Raw genomic sequence first — 20,292 nt, forward strand, 5'->3', positions numbered from 1 at the left:
ATCAAGAGCAGGACATGTAACTTGTAGGTCCTGCTAGCACAGGTGGAGGAAGCCTTCAAACTTCAAACAGAAGGTGCGACAGTGACATCTAGCGGAGGAAACACATAGTGCAGCAAATTCCAATTAAATATATATGCAACAAATTCACAGCACTGTGTGTCAAAGTAATATAAAATATAAAGATTTAATTTTTTTATCAAAATAAGAATGGAATTGCAGTTAAGATTGATATAAATATAAAGAAGGAAGACTGATTTGAGCCATATATAAAAACAGAATGTTGTTATATATGCTTTAAACGATCCGATAAAAAGAAAATTACATTCAGAGCAAAGCTGTCTAACTAATGTAGTGACGCATACATCCACAGTGGGGAGCTCTAACACAAATCTTGCACGTTTTAAAATATAGAGGGCATACATGCTCCACATTAGTAAGATGCCTTCAGTCTCACGCTGGTATGAATCACCCCTCATACACCTCATGGCACACTGCATGCCCCATACATCCACTGCGTCCACTCCTCCATCACTGACAGCCATGTTGTACATCTGTGTATTTAGCTGCGTCAAGTTTGCGACAGAAATTCACGACGTCCCCGGACATTTTGCATTTGTCCTTCAAAATAAAATCAAATATCGTTTAAAGATTCGGATGCTGTACCAGATAAAGTATAAACTAACCGCTAAATGTTGCAGCTATTAATCATTTCACATATGTGAGCATTCTTGCCAAATTGGACAAATTTAGACCTCAACAGGGTTCCACGTTCTCATTTTTATTTTTATAAGACTTTTATTTTTGAAGTTTAGACCGGAAGTTGCGGTAATTTATTCCGGCTGGCTCCATACTGCCGATCCAAATCGCCTTATGGCTGTTTAGACTTCAACGGGTTTTTCTATATGTCTGCGGGAATTCGTGTAGAAAAAACGCTCGAAGAGACGAGAAACAGGAACCAGAAGGGATTTTTCATCGTAAATATTGTTAACATTGAAGGTACCGGGCGATCGTATCAATTTGAAGACACACATCGCCTCCCCGGTGAGTTGCCTCTCCCTAAAAAAAGATGAGCTTCTCTTCAAGTTTGATGCAATAGCGGAAATCCTCGTGTTCGGCCAATTCATATTTCTTAGAAAGGCCCACTTGTAACAAGTTGTGTCCTTAAACCCGCCTCTCAACGTGTATAAACCTTTTTCTGGTGTTAAATTGCGTTTTTTTTCTGATTGTTTGCTTTTTTTTTGAATGAACATGTTTAAAGAACTTCACAAGCATGAGCGAGGCAAACCTCGGCAGGGCTTGTCCCGTTATGTAGACTACACCCACTAGCTTCAAGGCAGCTTATCAACTGTCTGTTTAACTTGGTGAAAAGTATTTTAGGAATATAATTGTTGTTGTCACGAGCAAAAAACGCCGTTTTGACTAGCTAAACTTGTTAACCTTTATATTTTTCGTCCTGTTGTAGCGAACATTTTCTCTCAGTATAACACTTGTGCACTATTTACTTCATCTGTGTTTAAATACAGCCTAACGGAAGCTAACTCGGCGGGTAAATAGGCAAGCTGCTAGCTTAGAAGCTACAAGTGGTCTTCAAATGGAGAACAGATTCTAACATTTATTGTTTTCTGTTCCTTAATATCATTGTTCTTTTTTCTATTTCGTTAATGAACAAGGGAATATTTATAAAAGTTGGGTCAAGAATTTGCAAATATTTTGTTGTCTAACAGTTGTGGAGAATTTTTTTCTATTATAAATTAAAGTACGTGAATTAAAAGTTAGTTAAACCACCAGTGCAATGTGAACATGTAATAAGTAAAATTATGTTTAGCAAATATTGGTGCACTTCTTCTACTCATGAATTTGTGACACTGTGCTAATAGTGGTAATCAAAATATATATTGATGTCTCATATGTGATTCATCATGTGACGCATGAGGAAGTTTCAGTGTAATGTTACACTTAAACATCATTACCAAACTGTTTGCAGTGCATATTTGTGTGCATGTTGCAGGAAACAGAAAGCAGCCCATGAGATAAATAAAATCAATATAATCAATATCTTTAGTGTTACATCATTACATCCTTTGTCTGAACTTTGTTTCAGTTTTCTCTTCCACAGAAATGAAATTTAAAGTAATTCCTCCCACACAGTCTTGCAACAGTTACTGTATGTACGCAAGTGGGGTTGAGGTTTCTGTGCCTTGTAGTCATTAACAGATTTAGGGAATGGGATACATTTGAGTTTTTGTTTTTTCAGACATTACTAGTCTGCTTTCTTGTTGTGTGAGCCCCTCATTTTCTCTTCTTTCTGATTTATGCATTACTGAATTCAGGGCTGGGGTGTTTTCTAGTTTTCTAGTCTAGTGCCAGTAATAGTTTCTTGTGACATCATATAGAGAAACAATACGTGTTGGAAAGAGGAGTATGATGTTGCCAGGTGCTAATAATATTTACTCCCGTTGCATCCTGTGTGCCTCTAGTAAAACACTTGTTCTTTCACTTTCAGGTCCTGTGATTCAGGTGTTGTCACCGTCCTGTGACGGATTTATCCTCTCAGCTTCTGGGTGTGAGGAGGAGAGGAAGCAAAAATGCCGAAACCGGTAAGACACTGAAAGGAAGGGGCCTAATCATACTGTATTGACAGAAGAAGACACTTGTGGTGCCTAATGAATTGAGTTGGTTCAAAATATTCTGTTATCTATGAATCAGAAAATGTTCCCACATTGACCGCTTGTTTAAATGTACTCTTTAGAGCTGCTCTCCAGTTGTCATACATACATTTGAACATTCTGGGAAGTGGCAGCTTTGTCCCCACGGCTGCTCCCACTCCTCATACTCCTCTTTCCAAGTAAACAACAGCCAGAGTGTGAAGTGAACGGCTGGGCCCACAGGCTCTGCTACTGCAACACTGCTGCCATTGTTGTTTAAAGGGAGGGGAGAATGCCAGAGCCTTAGGATGTGAACAACGCCAAAACAAAACCAATTCGATGCAGTCTCTTCATGGCTGTCTGCCGTTGTAATGTGTTTTTTTTTTTTTAATTTATCTTGAACAGCTTCTGTATACTGCACAGTTAAACCACTTTCAGACAGCAGTCACACATCAGCTAACACAAGTTTACCCACAGTCATTCCTTTTGCAGTGGGAACAACAGGCTTTAGGCCACGCCACAAGTGAAGCTCATCTCCTGTCGAGCTCTTTAGGTAGTGGGTGTTTGTTTTGTGTCTGTGTGTGTGGGTTTTGGGAAGATACAGATGAGAGATAGCCAGTCACTGATGTCATCCTTCCCCTCTTGTCCCCTGAGTCACCAGGGCACCATCCCAAAAAACTCCTAGGACTGCAGAATTCAGATTGCTCTGCTCAGAGGAAGTTTGTGTCACAGACAGTATCTAACAGTGAAAGTACATCTTGTCGCGGGGAGGCACTAATATAATAAACACAGGAAGCAAGAGTAGGGTCAGACAGACATGACCTTCTCAGAGATTGGTGACATCCTCCTATGTCTGAATGTCAGTATTTATCTGAAACCAGGACAAGTGTTTTTGGCTGTATTTTTGTGTTAATGAAAACTTTTCCGATATCTCTCTCGTCTCTTTCAAAACACCAATGTGGTTAAAAGGAAAATGAGTCAGTGACCATGCAAAATTAAAACAGCGTGACTGACCCACAGCTAGTAGGACAGCAGAATTATGAGGTGATAGGAAGAGGACCCTCTTCGGCTTCCTAGTTTTTGGCTGTTTTCCTGTTTGCTAGTGAGGGGCCCAGTCTATGTCAGTCACATCCTGACATTGTGGAAGTGAAGGAGCAGCTTGTAGAGACCCATGAGACAACTTAAGAGCCATCAGGGAAGGAAATGGGGAGAAAGATGAGCAAGTTTGGGAATAAAACATTCACCTTTCCTGCCCCTGTGCAATGTGTTTTATTTTTGTGGATCGTTGCGATTCCTTATCTGCTATCCCCCCCCAAAAGATGGCCTCGCTCTGCAGGGGGGGTTAATCATAGGGACAGACAGTTGCTCGGAGCCCAGATTAGAGGCTCTACTGATTGAAGTAGTATGTGTGTATGTTAAAACCTCTCTCAGCAAAGCTCCTCTAAACAGCTTACAGTTACTAAACAGCTGCACATTTAACAAGGGGCCAGTCTGAGTGAGAACACATCTTCACAACTGAAATGGAGAGGGGGATTAAAACATCCCAAAGTGGCATTCCACAAAAATGAATTTATTTAATCAGTGTGAACCTTTTTAGCTTGTTGAAATACACCTGTCAGTTTTCAGAAAAGAAGAAATGCCATAAATGTTAATCTTCAAATAAACTTGCAGTTGCAGCTGAAGTATGTTGCAGCATTGTTAAACAGGAACTTGTCTTATTAAGTAATAATGTAGTTTTTAGTTTGGACCTGATGTGCACAGATTTTGTCCTTTGTATATTTATTTACTACTAGTTCAGTTTCTTTCCTTAAACTGTGGGTCTTGTTACGTTGCCCAGTCAGTGTCTCTAGTGTCACCAGACAGCATGTCGTCTAAGGACAGGCTTTCAAAAGTCACTCCTTCAAGACATCTCAGTTGTCAGAGTGTGTGATTAGCTGTGTCAGTGCCTCTGCATGTTGTTGTCCCGCCTCTCCTCCCCCTCTGCCTGCAGGAGAGAGAGGATTAACCGTCTGGTCCATACAGGATTCGATCTCTGTCTCTCTCTCTCTCTGCTCTGTGGGTTTGCTGTGTTTTGGCACTCATGTACACTTGTAGCACAAAGGTTGGCTCTTTCACAGCTGATGGCGGGCCCCACACAAACACAGGGGAAGGCACAGTCAAGGCCGGTCACTTGGAAACCCCAGCGCAATACTGCATTCTCCACTAGTCTTGCTGTTGCACACAGTTATGGAGAGAGTTACTTTTGAAATCGACTCAACACATGCAAGTCTTTATTCCTGTGTCACCAGACCATGAACAAGAGTATTTTGCTGATGTGGCTTTTGCCAGTGAGATCCAGTAAAAAAAAGTTCCTCTTCAAGGCCACAACAGTTATATAAATGTAGGAGAAACTTCGGAGCCCTTTGTTCACATTTGTTTGCAATATATAAATATATATATAACTGCAGTTGTGATCCTTGTCGGCAGTAGCTCCTCATTGAAATGACATTGACAGGGTTGTGTTGTCATAAGTAGCTACTGTTATTGAATGTCAGCCATTGGTATAAAGTGTCTTAGTCTCCTAAATCTTTGCATTGTCACATGTTAGTTATAGTGTGACTATACAGGAGAGTTCATCCATCCATAGGCGAAAGTGCAGCAACTTTTTCATGGCTATTTAATGAGAGGGAGATGCATTGTGTTCTGAGCTCCATGCAGCGCGGGGAGTCCATCTATGAGCTGTATAGACACAAGTTTCATGGATTATTCATTGCAGGGATATTGGGAGAAACCTACAGCGAGGGATGCAGGCAGGACAGACAAATAAGAGGGGAGAAATGCAAAGTAAGCATTTCTGAGGTTTTGTGTATAATTGCTGAGAGGAAAAGTAAAGCTCTTTGCTCAGTTTCTGTTTTTTTTTAACTCTACAGTAACCTCGCTGTAACTTAATCTCAGAGGGAGTATACCCCAGATCATCTGTCTTGCTTCCTGTTCGCTCTATCTCCCCACTCTTTTTGTTTTTTTTTTTTAACTTTTTGCGCTCTTGCTAAACTTACTTTTGCACTCTGCCTGTCTTTTCATCTCGCCCTCCTCTGAACTGCATGCTTCTTTCTCTCTTCACACGTTTATAACCATGACTGAGGCAATGTACTGCTTAGAAACTAGGTGTGGGAGGAAGGATGTCAGATGCCTCCGAGGTCAGCCCTGCTCTGCGCCATCAGCTGCTGCTACTCGGCGTTCTGCCAGTGCCGCTTAACAAGGCGCAGCCAATGACTGTTTTATCCTCTGCTCCACCCCAACAGGGGTTCTTGAATAGCAGGCTGCTGCCTAGAAAAGTGAGCCTTGGAGTTATGGTGGAAAGGATTTGCCCACATATGAAACAAACTTCTACTTCTATCATCCTCTTGAACAGCAACACTTACAAGTTGGCAGTTGTATTAGGAGATAAATAAATATTTTGTACTACATCCTACACCATCAGTTATGTTATGTATAATTTTTGTACATGATGACGAGCAGAAGGGGGGATAAAGTCTGAATTCAGTTGCCTTAAACCTGAACAAAAGACATTTCCTATGCTTTCCATACATGCACGTCCAACCTAAACTTTAAAGTGAAAGTTTCAGACCACTAATTTTTAATTTTGTCTGATTGTTTCTGCATTCTGAGTACTAACTGTAAACCTGCAACTGTAAACATTGTGCAAAATCAACTTTCTCAGATTAATGTCCGTGTGACCACTATGGATGCAGAGCTGGAGTTTGCCATCCAGCCCAGCACCACAGGGAAACAGCTCTTTGACCAGGTAAGCATAATACGTGAATACATTAATTACCAGGAGTAGACTAGTTATACATTTCATTGTCAGCTATAAAATAAAAACTTTTATATTTTGTTTGCGTTTAGGTGGTAAAGACTGTGGGCCTGCGAGAGGTGTGGTTCTTTGGCCTACAGTATGTGGACAGTAAAGGCTACAGCACCTGGCTTAAACTCAATAAGAAGGTACATTCTTCTTGTTTTTCCTTGCACAAGTCTTTTTATTTTCACCCACACAGTGAGTTCGGATGTTTGCCTAGAAGCTGTACAGCTCCTCTAACAGGCTTCCTCACTCATTTAGGCCAACACACCCTACAGTCTTAACACCCCTGCTATTACTGTGTGTGCTTGACAAAAAATTGCCTCACAGTGAGCGAGACAGAGAGAGAAGAGGTAGAGAAGAACTGTTGAAAAATTCCAGTGCGGTGTTGTGAAACCAGTACATGTTTATGGGCATATGTGTGTGTGTGTGTGCACACTCTAGCTTCTGTGGGCCATTGCAGCATTGTCAGCATGATCCATGGCAAGACGTCTGTACTGTGGGGCTCCAGTGGAAACTATTTTGGATGTGTGTGTGGGTGTCAGCTGTGCACATATGTACAATTCAACAAGTCAAGTAGCAGATGTCCCCACATATCCAAGCATCTGTTTGGAATGACAATGACCATCATTACATGATTTGTCTTTTTTTTAATCCAGGTGACCCAACAGGATGTGAAGAAAGAGAACCCTCTGCAGTTTAAGTTCAGAGCAAAGTTCTTTCCAGAGGATGTCTCAGAGGAACTGATCCAAGAGATTACCCAGAGACTGTTTTTCTTGCAGGTAAGGTACTGACACACACTGACGCATTTAGTATTACTTGTGAATAAACACAGTGTTTTTCTGACAGGTGAAGGAGGCTATTCTCAATGACGAGAACTACTGTCCTCCAGAGACAGCTGTTTTGCTGGCCTCATATGCTGTCCAGGCCAAGTACGGAGACTACAACAAAGATGTCCACAAGGCCGGATACCTTACCCACGACAGACTGCTGCCTCAGAGGTACAGACACACAGTCTGCATTAAATTTTATCCGTTCAACCCTTATTTAAAGAGAAAGGCAACAAGTGTGTGTAGGACAATAAAAAACGAGCTTTATAACCATATAAAAACCGGTGAGTTCAACATTGTCAACCAACGTGACTCACTTCAGCGTTTGTGGGAGGTGTACCATCCGTTTCACACAATAACTGAAACATGTCGCTTTCCCTGTTGGAGTTTTCTATGATTTCCTCCCGAGGAAGTAATTTCATGCTGCTTGACATTCCTTCAGGTGAACGTAACTGTGTGTGTGTGTGTATTTGTGCAGAGTCCTGGAGCAGCACAAGCTGACTAAGGAGCAATGGGAGGACAGGATACAGACTTGGCATGAGGAACACAGAGGAATGCTGAGGTGTGTGTCAAGCTTGCTTATTATGTTCTACACTCTGATGGAGACAAAGAACAGTCTCATCTGAGTGCACTTGTATTGGCCTGCTTTGTCATGTTACAACATGGCTCGTTTTATTTACTGACTGGCTAAACAATGATCTGAAAAGTGTATACATAAATGTGTTTTTTTTCCTTCCTCAGAGAGGACTCGATGATGGAGTATCTTAAAATTGCCCAGGACCTAGAGATGTATGGAGTCAACTATTTTGAAATCAAAAACAAGAAGGGGACGCAGTTATGGCTCGGCGTGGATGCCCTCGGCCTCAATATCTATGAACATGAGGACAAGTACGCAATTTTTTTTCCACTGGTCAGTGATGATCAGAATGAGGTATTTTTAGAAATGAAATCTAAGGGAAATGTAGTGAAAGGAAGACTGAGTATTTCCTTTACTCTGTGGAGGAAGAGATTCTCCATGTTTGTGGAGTAAAAGATGAACCTGACTTGCACCACTGCCCCTGTTACATTTCCTCTTGCTGTCACTCTGCTGTGCCTTTGTGTCTGTTATCTTGGGACATCACAGCTGCCATCCCTCCTTCCTCATCCAGGTGACATGGGAAGGAAACAAGAATCGTAGCATTAGCAATAGTAAGATCTACTTTGTAGATAGAAGCTTCCTTCCTCCCTGCTTTCCTTTCTCTTTGTCCTGGGCTTTCGTTCACACCGTTTATGTTTAAAATGTCTGTCTTCCAGGCTGACACCGAAGATTGGCTTCCCCTGGAGTGAGATTCGAAACATCTCTTTCAATGACAAGAAGTTTGTCATCAAACCTATTGACAAGAAAGCCCCTGTGAGTGCCTCACTTTATCAAAAAAGTAAAACAATATTTAAGTTTTATGTGTACACTAAGGATTTATAGTTTTATCTTTTTCAATGTCTGTAGGACTTTGTGTTTTATGCTCCACGACTGCGCATCAACAAGCGTATTTTGGCATTATGCATGGGTAACCACGAGTTGTACATGAGGAGGAGAAAGCCAGACACTATCGAGGTGCAGCAGATGAAAGCTCAGGCCCGGGAGGAGAAGCACCACAAACAGATGGAGAGGTATGGTGAAGGAACAGACACATGTTCATGCAAAGAGAAAATGAATGCTTTATTTTATTGTACGTTTGGCATTTTGTATTTTACCATATCTCACCAATTCACATACTTCTTCACTACTGGAAGTCAGTTGGATATTTAAGTTTATCACATCATGGTTTGTTTATTTACTTACAATAAAGAGCAGATGGTGAAGACATGTAGGTGTACACTTAATCCTTGCCACTAGAGGGCAGCCTTGCCTCTTTTACACAGGAGTAAATGTGCTGCAGCTTTAGTTCATAATAGTAGTAATATAAAGATAGTAACGTGAAACATTTTAAAAATACTTTCAGAGCCCAGCTGGAGAATGAAAAGAAGAAGCGAGAGCATGCAGAGAAAGAGAAGGAAAGGATAGAGCGCGAGAAGGACGAGCTCATGGAGAGGCTGAGGCAGATTGAAGAGCAGACGATGAAGGCTCAGAAAGGTACCCACTTTTCTCTTTATCCATCCATCTGTTCATTCTTAGCTGCTGCCTTCCTCTTCCTTTCATTTGTCAACTTAAAGAATCTCTCTATGGCTGTAGAGAACAGTATGTGTAACCAGTTTGTGCCTCTTACACAGAGCTTGAGGAGCAGACTCGCCGGGCCATGGAACTGGAGCAAGAGAGGAAGAGAGCGAGGGAGGAGGCTGAGCGACTGGAGAGAGAGAGACAATCAGCTGAGGAGGCAAAATCAGAGCTAGCCAAACAGGCTGCAGACCAGCAGAAGAATCAAGAACAACTGGTGTGTGCATGTTTGTCTGGCTGTGGGAGCAATCCCAGACTGACATGTGGATATTGATACGTTTGCAGATACTCTGTGTCTGACGGTGTGATTTGTATTTTATCCCAGGCCGCTGAACTGGCTGAATTCACAGCAAAGATTTCTCTCCTAGAAGAAGCAAAGAGGAAGAAAGAGGATGAGGCCACCGAGTGGCAGCACAAAGTACTGCAGTCTTTCTTTTTCCTTAACTTTATTTATAGGGGGTGATGTTGTGCAGTAATAAACAGTTTTGATGCTTACCATCCCAACAAGTCATTCTCATGTCACTGTTCTCTCACACCTGCAGGCTCTGTCTGCCCAAGAGGATCTAGAGAAGACCAAGGAAGAGCTGAAGACTGCAATGACAGTGGTGCCAGCACCTCCCGGTGGCAATGCTGAGAGCGAGCACGACGAGCAGGATGAGAACCACGCAGAGGCCAGCGCTGAGCTCTCTAACGAGGGTGTCAGCCAGCTTGACCTCCGCAGTGAAGAGGAGCGCGTCACTGAGGCCCAGAAGAATGAGCGAGTCAAGAAGCAGCTGCAGGTAAGAGCCACGCGTTAAGATTAAGAAACCTTTATTAGTCCCACAATGGGGAAATTGCATAAGGGCAAGAGAGGGTTCAACAGTGGCAGCCATTGGGTTCCATTTAGCCTCTTACTAAAGTCTGAAGTTCATCTAAATCCTAATTTAGTGCATCTAGTAAAGACCCAGACTACGAAAAACAGGTTAATTTCAGTCCCCTCTTTGTCTTAACAAAAATGGAACAATTCAACCAAAGAGATTTGTCTCTCTCAAACACATGTAACAACTAGATTATATTATTTTCTAACAGCAGTTTTCTTGCAAAGAAGAAACTCCAGCCAGCCAATGGCAGATAAGGGTAAGATGAGGCATACTTCCCTCTTTAAACTCCTGCTTTTAACAGGAGTGGATGTCCTGTCTTATAATGTAGCCTTGCTTTACAGCAGACTTTCTGCTATGTAAAAATAAAAAGAAATTTTCTTTACATTTTAAATGTAATACAAAAGCTGTATATATAAGCTAGGCTACTGCATATGCCAGGACTTGAACTGAAGCTGTGGCAAGAAGGATTCAAATGACGTAATTATTACAAAATAAAACAAATACTCTTTTATACAGGTTTGTGTGTACACCTGTAAATTTTAGTTGGCTTTTATTAAATTAATAATGCTGGAGAAGCAGACCTGCAAAAACACTTATGACACCCAGACAGTCAGAGGCGATAGATGAGTGGCTTTGCGTTAATCCAATGTTTTCTTTAAAAATTCGTGCATTCGTCCTTTTTTTTTTTTCTATCTTTCTTGTTGTTTTTACTCGTCTCATCTGCAACCTCTGTGCCCGCTCCATACCCTGCTCATATTTTCTTTTTTTTATTCCTTTTTCTGCTTGTTTTGCCGATCTTCTTCTCGTTTCCCACTGTCATCCTCAACCTCTATTCTTTTTTCTCTTTTATCCCTTAGACATTGAGTTCAGAGTTGGCCCAGGCCAGAGACGAAACCAAGAAGACACAGAACGACGTGCTACATGCTGAGAACGTGAAAGCGGGCCGAGACAAATACAAAACACTGCGGCAGATCCGACAGGGCAACACGAAGCAGCGCATTGATGAGTTTGAATCCATGTGAGGACCTATTTGCCTGTATTGGCTGCTTGTTTTTTTTTTGTTTTTTTTTTTCTTATGGACAACAGATGCCGCCGTCCTTCCCATCATACTAAGACTCCCTCAACAACCAATCTCCAGAAATCATCCAGTCAAACTTTGCCAAAGCCCCTGCCCCCACATCTTCGCTCCGAGAGATTGGATTTCTCCTTGATGCGAAGCTGCCTACATGCCACTCTGAACAAGATCATTATTATCACACTGCAGTGTTAAACGCAGAGGGAAAAAGTTACTACAAAACCAAAATGGAAGCATTTGGAATATTTTTTATTTTTGAGTAAAATGGCCATACATGCTACTTGTTTTTGTTGTTTTGCTTGATGACTTGTATTCAATGCTTTAGTATAATTCCAGTTAAATATCACTTGTCTTCTTCTCGTTTTTAAGTTCGTTCCCTCTGCGTATGTTTGACTCGTTTTATTAATGATGCCCTTTTTTTTAAGTTGTCTGTCAAGGACGATGAGGCAGGAGTTTAAATTAGGTCACATTTGTCATTATTAGGCAAAGCGCTTCTACATTAGGTCAAAACATATCACATGCTAGTTATACTAATACTCTAAGAGTCATTATAGAGCAGTGCTGGGGTCATTTTATTCAAACTATAAGATGTTACATACAAAAAAAAGGCACTGCAGTATTGTAATAGTTTCATAACATATCGATAATTGCAATAATTTCTGTGAATTGATCCTCATATGGGAAAGAGCCACCCAGCTGTCACACGGCAGGTTTTGACGAACGAATGTAGCAAAGGTAACAAAAGGGAAAGTGTGTGTGTTTTTTTTTAACTTGCAGAGGTCATAAGATTGTGTGTGATCAGCTTGTGCAACTGAGCTCTCGCCCTCAAGCTTAAAAAAAAAAAGTATTATGAGAATAAGCTAACTGGTTGTAGTGTAGCTGTGTGTTTACGTCCCCCAGCCGCATCCCGGTGTTTCATTCCCAGTCACCATAGATGGTTTTCTCTGCCTACCAGCTCACAAAGGAACCCAGGGAATAAAATGGACAGACAGGAGAACAGTCATATCAGCATCAGCATCCTAGCTGTTCTGCTGTCTGTCTGTGTGTTTTGGTGTAGCTGTGTGTACATGAGTGAAAGCTGAGACCTGGCACCTCTCTGGCTGGGGAGCTTATGAAAACATCAGTCCCAACCTGGGACAGACCTCTACCTCAGTAATAATCACAGTGGTGACTGACAGTCAAACACTCAGGGTGCTACCCCGTCTCCCTGCCTTCCCGAAAAATCTAAACGATGTTACATTTGTGGGCGATACATTTTTGTCAGTGTTAAAACTTCAAGAGAACATGTGGGATTAATGTGAAACTATACCTCCTTAGGTGAAATATAGGTATATTTAATAGCCATCTCTCCTGGCCTTGTTTGGATGTTATGGTTCAGAAATCAGAATAGAGTTGTTTTCAGAAGGATTTTATTATCGTGGTTTTTCTCGGGCGCTGGGAGTTGTTGGCATGACAGGTGGGTCAGCCTGGAGACCTCTTGTAACGGAAGGGTCTTGTGTAAATTGATTAAAATGGCCTTAAGTGTCTGCTCAGACCATTTGTCTGCTGTTGTAGTTTGACTTTAGCAGACCTGCAGCAGAAACTTGTGGAGACTTGGGAATTCTTATCATGATGATGATGATGATGATGATGATGGAGAGTGGGCCCTCTTTCTTCCCCTGAAATCCTAATAAATATCACAACAGACAACAAATTGACTCCACGTTTTTGTGGTGTGGAAAATCTGTTCCAAGGTGCATTTTTGAAAATGAGTGAACAAGTTTTTCCTTTTTTTTTATTAACAATATGATGAAAATGGTATTATTTGTTACGCTATACTTGACAGCTGGTGTAAGTTATTTTTTTACTAGTCAGTTTTAAAGTTAAAGCACATGTATGAAACAAGGCACTGAAGCCTGCCTTTTGAGTTCAACTTCAGTGTCTGTTGGTAGTATTGTGTTTGCCATAGCAGGTGGAAAAAAATGATCCTGTGCTTCTAGCTCATATTTTTGTATTGTATTCAAAGACCTTAATCCAGCTGCTTGCATTGCGATTTTGGACAGCTTCATTGGAGGGGATAACTCTTGTTGGCGTGTCCACGCCCACAAATCTCAAGCTGCAAGGCTTCAGTTCCACTCTGCTGTCCCTCTCATCAGCCTGCCTGTCCCCTCCAATGAAGCCAGTGCCTGTGATGATGCCTGCTCTGGCACCAGCTGTCACGTTTTGCTTTGTTTTGCTTTTCTCCATCCTGTAAGTTAGTATTTTTTAGAAGGCACGGGTGGATTGGAGTCCATTTAATTGGTTCACAAATAAAAGTTTTAAATTTTGAGGTTAAGTCTTGAAGATGTGTTGTGGTTCTTTCTTTAGCTTGGATACAAGACTTTTTAAGTATTAAACTCTTGACTAGCTAAGTTTATTAACTGGTCAGCGTGGATCTTATCCTTCATGCCTCAGTGGATGTAGACTACAGGTCTGTATGTATATTCTCAGAGGGATTAGAGTCCGGTTTTACAGACCTGACAGCATTGTCTTTGCTATGCTTGAGCTCGTCATTTTAAAAAAGCAAATCTTACCTCTGGTCCGAGGTCATGCACCCTCTGAGGGCGGCTTTCTTTTTCTGAGAAACTCATTGTGTGTATTTCCATTTAGACATTTGTCATGCTCACAGTTCAGACATCTCCTGTTGCTAAGAAACACCCACAAGCCCCTGCCTCCTCCTGCCGCCTTGTAATAGGATATATGCCAAAACTTGCAGGTTTTTTTTCTGTCAAACTTAAAATGTGCCAACAGGTGTCACTAAAATACTGCAATACTGAAGACTTTTTTAATGAACAATCACAGTTACAAGTGTAAATGCTATAATATAGAATTAGATACACTTTAATTCTACTGGCAAAGTGTAAAGTTAATGTGAAATTGAGCTTTAATTCTTAAAGATTATAGTCGTTGGTACAGGTTTGGAATATCTACAGTCAAAGCTGGAAAAAAAAGAGATGCCCTGAAGTAAATATCAAGCATTTACAGCTGAAATTTAGAATTAATACATAGACACAAAGTGAAAAACCAGACAGTCCTGTGTACAGTTTAACCTAAACGCATCTTCACAACTAGAATCACAACAGCAGCACAACAGAAACACCGATATGTACACAAAGCAAAAACACATGCAGAAATCAAAACATGCATAACAGTTAGCTGAACATAGTTCAGAGTATTGGATGTGTCATAAGCACAATGCCATGAAGAGGCATTACTTTGGGCCCACGCTCGGGTGCCACACTGACACACAGTGCCAGGAGGCCAGAGAGAAGGCGCTTCTTCAATACACACAGAGGCTCTCTCTCATCAACAGCACATGTTATTGTACAGCTACATATTTGTACCATGTAACACATGCTGGATGGGAAAGAAAGCGTTGGGCTATATGGAGCTGGCTTGTGATGAGTTGTATGACAAGCTCACTAGAGGTTATTCCTTGTTGGCCATTTTAAACTCTTTAAGGGCTCTATCTGATCAATGAAAACTTCATGTCAGGTAATGCTGCATCCTTATGAAAGTGTAGACAGAAATGGTACAGCAGAAAAAAATCATTCAAAATGGCCCCCACTGGAGATCACTCTGGCCCAAATAGGAAACATTACAAACATGGTTGAGGTCTGTCCGTAGCTGTTTTAAGGCTAATTCCTGGCATAATAAAAAGGGCTAAAGGGGCTCAAAATGAAGCGACCCCAGCCTTGGTGTGAAAGCGAACCAACTGTAAATCAATTTAATCTGAGCTTATGTCAACAATAAGCCAGCTTCAAACCCCAAAAGTAAAGAAGTTGTGGTGCCTAAACATAATAGGCAGACAGCTCCTTTTGTTTATAACATATTTGAAATGATTCTCAAAGCCATTTCCACAAGATTAAAAGTTGGAACAGAAGTGTAGTCAGTGCACTTTAGTCATATAGCGATACATCAAGAGTGTTAGATAGATACAGATCAACATGTCCATGTACTGTATATAATATCAGCGACTTAGTTCATGATACAATTTGTATCAAACGAGGTTTTTCTCCGTCTAGCATGGATTCAGCTGGGATCTGCTACAGACGGCAGCCGGCACTGTTAGCCAAAAGCACAGCAGAAGGGGTTCTGTTAAATATATTTACAGGTGCTGGGTCTGTAGCAGAAACCAGAGTTGACCCAAAACAAAGGGCCAGTGAGAGAGAGAGATGTCCCTTACTAAAACTAAGGTACACACGACAGGGTCACCCATCTCTACAGCTCAAATCTCAAATAAGAATCTTTCCAACACCTATTTTTTACCAACGTGGAAAAAAAGCCCACAAACTGCCACGCAGCACACATACAAACAGATTATTATTGACCAAATAGTAGAGGATCTGTCTCATACAGACAGTTTCTGAAATGTGTGTGGAAATAGTTAATAATCCATGTTGAGTTTGGCTGTAAAAAATAAAAAGTGCCTCTTGAATTTGATGCATGACTAATCCTGCATGTGGAGCTACTATATAAATAAAAAAAACAAAGTGAGAGTGTCTATTACATTCTCTACACTTTGGAGTCAGACTCGCTCTCTCCGCACCTCTTAAAGTTGATTCAGTAGAGCTGGGTTTGGATTATCTTCAGCATTGTATGTTTCATTCATGACATATGAACGATCCAAAAGTAAATCTTAAGTGCTGCTGATGCAAGCCTTGTTTTTTTTTAAATGTTTCTCTTTGCTCCTCAGTAGCCTGTTTGGGCTTTCTCTGCCAAGATGGCTGCCGCCAGCTGCTGTGGGTCTGTGACGTGTGGACGCCTGGCCATCACTCTGCTCACCAGCTCCGAGGGGAATATGTTACACAGGTTGATGTAGACTTTCTCCCTCACGTCCCCGTAGCGGCTGTGTGCAGGAGATTCCGGATGCTGCGGCATATAGGAGGGAGGGGCGTGGGAGGGTACTGTAAGGTGAGAGCTATAAGGAGGGTGAGGCAAGTGTGCTGGGGGCGGCGGGTGGCTTAGGTAATGTGTTGGAGAAGGGTGTAGAGCTGGATGAGAGGAGTGGTGCTGGGTGTAACCATCTCGTGCCCATGGAGGAGTGTGCCAGGAGGACTGGCGTGTGTCTGGAAGGCTCTGATAGGTAGATGGCTCGTACCTGGACGGCGGCAGCAGGGGCTGCCTGTAGTAGGCGTGCCAGCTGTGAAGAGCTTTTTGCCGGTGGTGATGATGTTCATATAGGTGTGAGTCAGACACGCTCTCTGCTCGTGTTGGAGCCAGGCAGTGGCCAAGAGGAGAGCCAGGCGGGTGAGGGTTGGTCTGGGGCAGGGACTGGTAGTCGCCTGGGCAGCTGGAGCGGGCAGCTAGAGGTTGGTGTTGGAGATGAGGGGGCAGTGGGTACAGGGGACGCTTTGGTGGAGCATCAGGTGGAGGTTGATCGTGGGTACAGCTCTGTCCACATGCTGCACTCATGTGGTATATGTGTCCACCTGTGTTAGACGTGTGGTTGTGCTGGATATTTGTGTACTCAGCGGGATGGAGGCCACAAAGTTCATGGTTTGATGCGGCGTGGTGGGAATACAGGCGGCTGTGGGGATTAGGGAAAATGACACCATCTTCCAGCAAGCTGTCAGGGGGGCATCCAGGACACGACCTCTCACTGTACGAGTCACAGCTGCTCCCACAACTGGCGCTGCTTTCACTGCCGCATTCGGAACCTGCTGAGCCCATCGAACCCAGCCGCAGGTCTGTGTCATTGGGGAAGCGACAGTCCGGGCTGCGTCTGGAGGAGAGGCTCAGGCCGGAGTAGGCACGTGCTACTGAATAGTAGCTCAAATCTGGAGACTCACAGTGAGGATAAAGGTCATGGCTGGGAGCTGGGAGGTGAGCATGAGGCGTCAATGCCCTGGATTGCTGGTCCTGTGGGAGGCTGAGACTGGATGGTGGCCCTCCTGGGGCTGGTGACATGATAATACTCCCACTGCAGCCGCTGCTGCCACTAGAACTGTTGCTACCACCACACATGCTGCTCTTCTGGCCCTCTGCCCTCCCTTTTGACAGCAGCTTCTCCTCAGCATCGCTGTATGACAGAGCTCGGATGCTGGGGTCTGACTGCCTTTTTGGGGCGCTTTTTTTCGCTTCAATGGTGCCAGCTGGCACGCTGTGGCTCTTCACCAGCCCGGCGTCCCCCTGGTTCTTTGAGGTGACGCAGGTCTTGGCACGTAGCTCATCAGCCACAGCACGCTGAGGTTGCGCGCCTCTTTCTGGGTGGTAGTATTTACACTTGTGACCGTAAGTGCACTTCTTTCCTGGGAGGAAAAAGAAATGTTTTTATAAAAAAAAAACTAGTATAAAGACAGAACAAAATGTATTATGTTTTTGTGTTCTCACCATATGGACAAGGTTGTTTCTTCTGCTCAGGCATGATGGGTCTTTTCCTCAAGAAGTTGTCTAAACTGGGCCCATGGCGACCAAGAGGGTCATCTGGTGGCATGAATCTAAGACAAACAGCAAGGAAGGCAGCTTATAAAATAAGCTGTAAAAATGTCAGTTGTTAGACTAGAAACACCTACAGAAATAGCCTTTTCCGTTTCCTTCTGTTATTAATCAGGTGTAACATTTAAAGACATGAATGCCGCAGTTGTTTTGACACCACACCAGCGAGACTGAGATAAAACCTGTCTCTCACGATGCACCCCCACTTACTTGTCATTGACAAAGGAATACATGAGCAGCCGCTCATCTATGAACTTCTTCCACTCAGGCTTCTCATTAGCCAGGTCTCTGTAGTTGTCATTGGAGACGATGATGCCATCTGAGTCATATGCCAGCTTGACAATGAAGCGGTCGTCATAGCAGACTACGCGCCGACCTTGGACGCGCCGCGAAGGAGTGAAGACCAAGATTTTTTCTTTCTCTAAGCGACGCAGGATCTCCTGATCTGTGGAGGAGGGAGTTATGGTGAGGCTGAGTAAAAAAATGTGTTAGAATATGGGCTGTGTACGTGCATTCTGCTTACCTGTTATAGGAGCGTCGGGGCGGGACTGCTCTTTCCTCCATGCAGGAACAAAAACTGTGATGTCATGATGGCCGCGCTCGAGAAACCAGTCTACAGCCAGCTGGATGCCCTGACAGGAGAACACCTCCTTGTTGCCATGGCTATAGAACACGGAGGTAAAAGGTCATATTAAACTTTTTACTTTACCTTTGTGGCAATGATGCTTTTGGTGCCGTTCTCACCTCATGGCTACATTGCTGCCATCCACCACAATGGGTCTCAGATTGCCCTGGTCACATAGAGAGTCTGATGGACACGGAGAGTCTGACCGCTGGCCATCCAGCAAGTCAGGACAACCACAAGAGGAGGAGGACGATGAAGAAGTTGAGGTAGAGGCTACTGATACAGTAGGCTGCTCACTGTCTGACTTAGTGCCCAGTTTGACCAGCTCTCCCAGTATGTCATTGGTAAGAGTGTCAGGGCCCAGCTTGGACAGCACCAGCCGCACCGTTTCCTCAGAATAGCCCAATTTCAGGGCAAACTCCAGCTTCGCCTGGTACTCCTTACCACCCGCTTCGGACACTGTCTCTGATGTGGAGGGATTGGGTGGAGGTTCAGGCAATTCAGGTGTGGACTGTGCAGGGGTGTCATGTTCGAGCTCAGTTGAAAGTTCAGATAAATGCTCAGGTGGCCCCTCAGTGCCTAAGTCCACACACGGGGTCCGACAGAGCGGCTGGTGGCTGTTTTTGGTGGGAGTCGTAGCTCCCTCTGCTACATCCGAGTTGATGCCTGCAGGGAGGGTGGAGCTAGAAGATGACAACAGCTCACACTCCGTGTCTGTCCCACCATTTTCCTCCAGCGTGGCCAGTGGGGTGCTGGCGGTGCTGTCCCGCTGCTCCTCCATAGCAGGGGGCCCGTCAGTGCCGCCAGCCTGCCGGTCAGCTCCTGCTACATGGAGGTACTCCAAATCCAGCCCCAGGTCGAGGATATGTCCTGCTCCTGCCTCCACATGGTCCTTCTGACCCATGGATCTGTCACAGACATCCAGCACACCAGCTTGACTGCTGCCCACTCACAAAGCTCAACTCATTGGGGCCTAAAGAAAGAGGGAAAAGGATGGAATAAGAGTTTGTTGAAGTGATAGCATTCCGCTAGATGCTACTGCTGAGTGTCTGCCAGACGTTCTACATTTTCCTCCACAATGATATGCATGTGTTTAAATGCAAATCTGCTTGTCTGACCTCTATTATGAAATGACATAGATACTTCCAGGGAAATTGGGTAAATCCCTACTTACTTATATTTAGGTGAAAACATTGTGCGTCTGCTACAAAATCAACAATACACTGTATTATTGATTTTTGAAAATAGAATTTGCATCCAGGGTGTTTGTAACAAGATGACTTTAAGTCAACTCTGACTCTCATTTTAGAAAAATCTGACTTTGACCATCTTTATTGTGCTAGGAAAATGTTCTGCTGCTCATCTCAGTTTTTTATTCTGGCTGTCTGGTGTCGTTGCACCGGCTGGCAGACACAAAGGCAATGGGGCCTCTCACCCTAATTAATGGACTCCCGCTTTTTTTTGTAGTCTGGCCGCAGTGAGTTTTTATAGCGCCATGCCACAGCACATTAATCTAAAGGGCAACAGTGGGTGAACAGCCAAGCCGTTAGCATTAGGGTCAACGAATCCCAAGCCACCTCCACCCCCACCACCACCCCCTCCTTCCATGCATTGTACCTGATAATTAAGGTCCATATGTTTCTTCCAACTGGGATGAGGGAGTCACTCATTAAAGCACTGAGGGGCACTAAAGCTACAAAACCACTCAGCATATTGCATTCAACCACCATGGATATGGTATCTAGTTAAGCTAATCTGATCTGAGTGAAGGTTTA

General features: G+C 43.3%; 2 protein-coding genes across 3 annotated transcripts; one reads left to right on the forward strand and one right to left on the reverse strand.

The window, feature by feature from the left end:
* The first annotated feature begins 838 nt into the window (after positions 1 to 838).
* Positions 839 to 13,129, forward strand: LOC114453252 (radixin-like). Of its 2 annotated transcripts, XM_028433057.1 has the most exons (15): positions 839 to 1,041; positions 2,504 to 2,597; positions 6,346 to 6,429; positions 6,531 to 6,626; positions 7,140 to 7,262; positions 7,330 to 7,481; positions 7,789 to 7,872; positions 8,052 to 8,198; positions 8,604 to 8,700; positions 8,794 to 8,957; positions 9,290 to 9,420; positions 9,558 to 9,718; positions 9,827 to 9,919; positions 10,044 to 10,280; positions 11,219 to 13,129. In XM_028433057.1, exons 2-15 carry the CDS (start codon positions 2,586 to 2,588, stop codon positions 11,381 to 11,383), a joined length of 1,746 nt encoding a protein of 581 aa, XP_028288858.1. In that variant the 5' UTR covers positions 839 to 1,041; positions 2,504 to 2,585; the 3' UTR covers positions 11,384 to 13,129. The 2 variants fall into 2 exon arrangements, with proteins under 2 accessions (XP_028288858.1, XP_028288867.1); XM_028433066.1 differs by lacking the exons at positions 839 to 1,041; positions 2,504 to 2,597; positions 6,531 to 6,626; positions 7,140 to 7,262; positions 7,330 to 7,481 and having other exon boundaries at positions 6,371 to 6,429.
* A 1,316-nt stretch (positions 13,130 to 14,445) lies between these two features.
* Positions 14,446 to 19,421, reverse strand: LOC114429242 (probable ribonuclease ZC3H12C). The gene is made up of 5 exons (XM_028398189.1): positions 18,637 to 19,421; positions 18,416 to 18,555; positions 18,103 to 18,337; positions 17,788 to 17,894; positions 14,446 to 17,705 (listed from the first exon to the last, which is right to left on the reverse strand). The coding sequence occupies exons 1-5, from the start codon at positions 19,419 to 19,421 to the stop codon at positions 16,147 to 16,149; spliced, it is 2,826 nt and encodes a 941-aa protein (XP_028253990.1). The 3' UTR covers positions 14,446 to 16,146.
* Between the last annotated feature and the right edge of the window lie 871 nt (positions 19,422 to 20,292).

The sequence above is a fragment of the Parambassis ranga genome, chromosome 2 (genome assembly GCF_900634625.1).
Source record: "Parambassis ranga chromosome 2, fParRan2.1, whole genome shotgun sequence".
NCBI classification, from domain to species: Eukaryota; Metazoa; Chordata; class Actinopteri; family Ambassidae; genus Parambassis; species Parambassis ranga.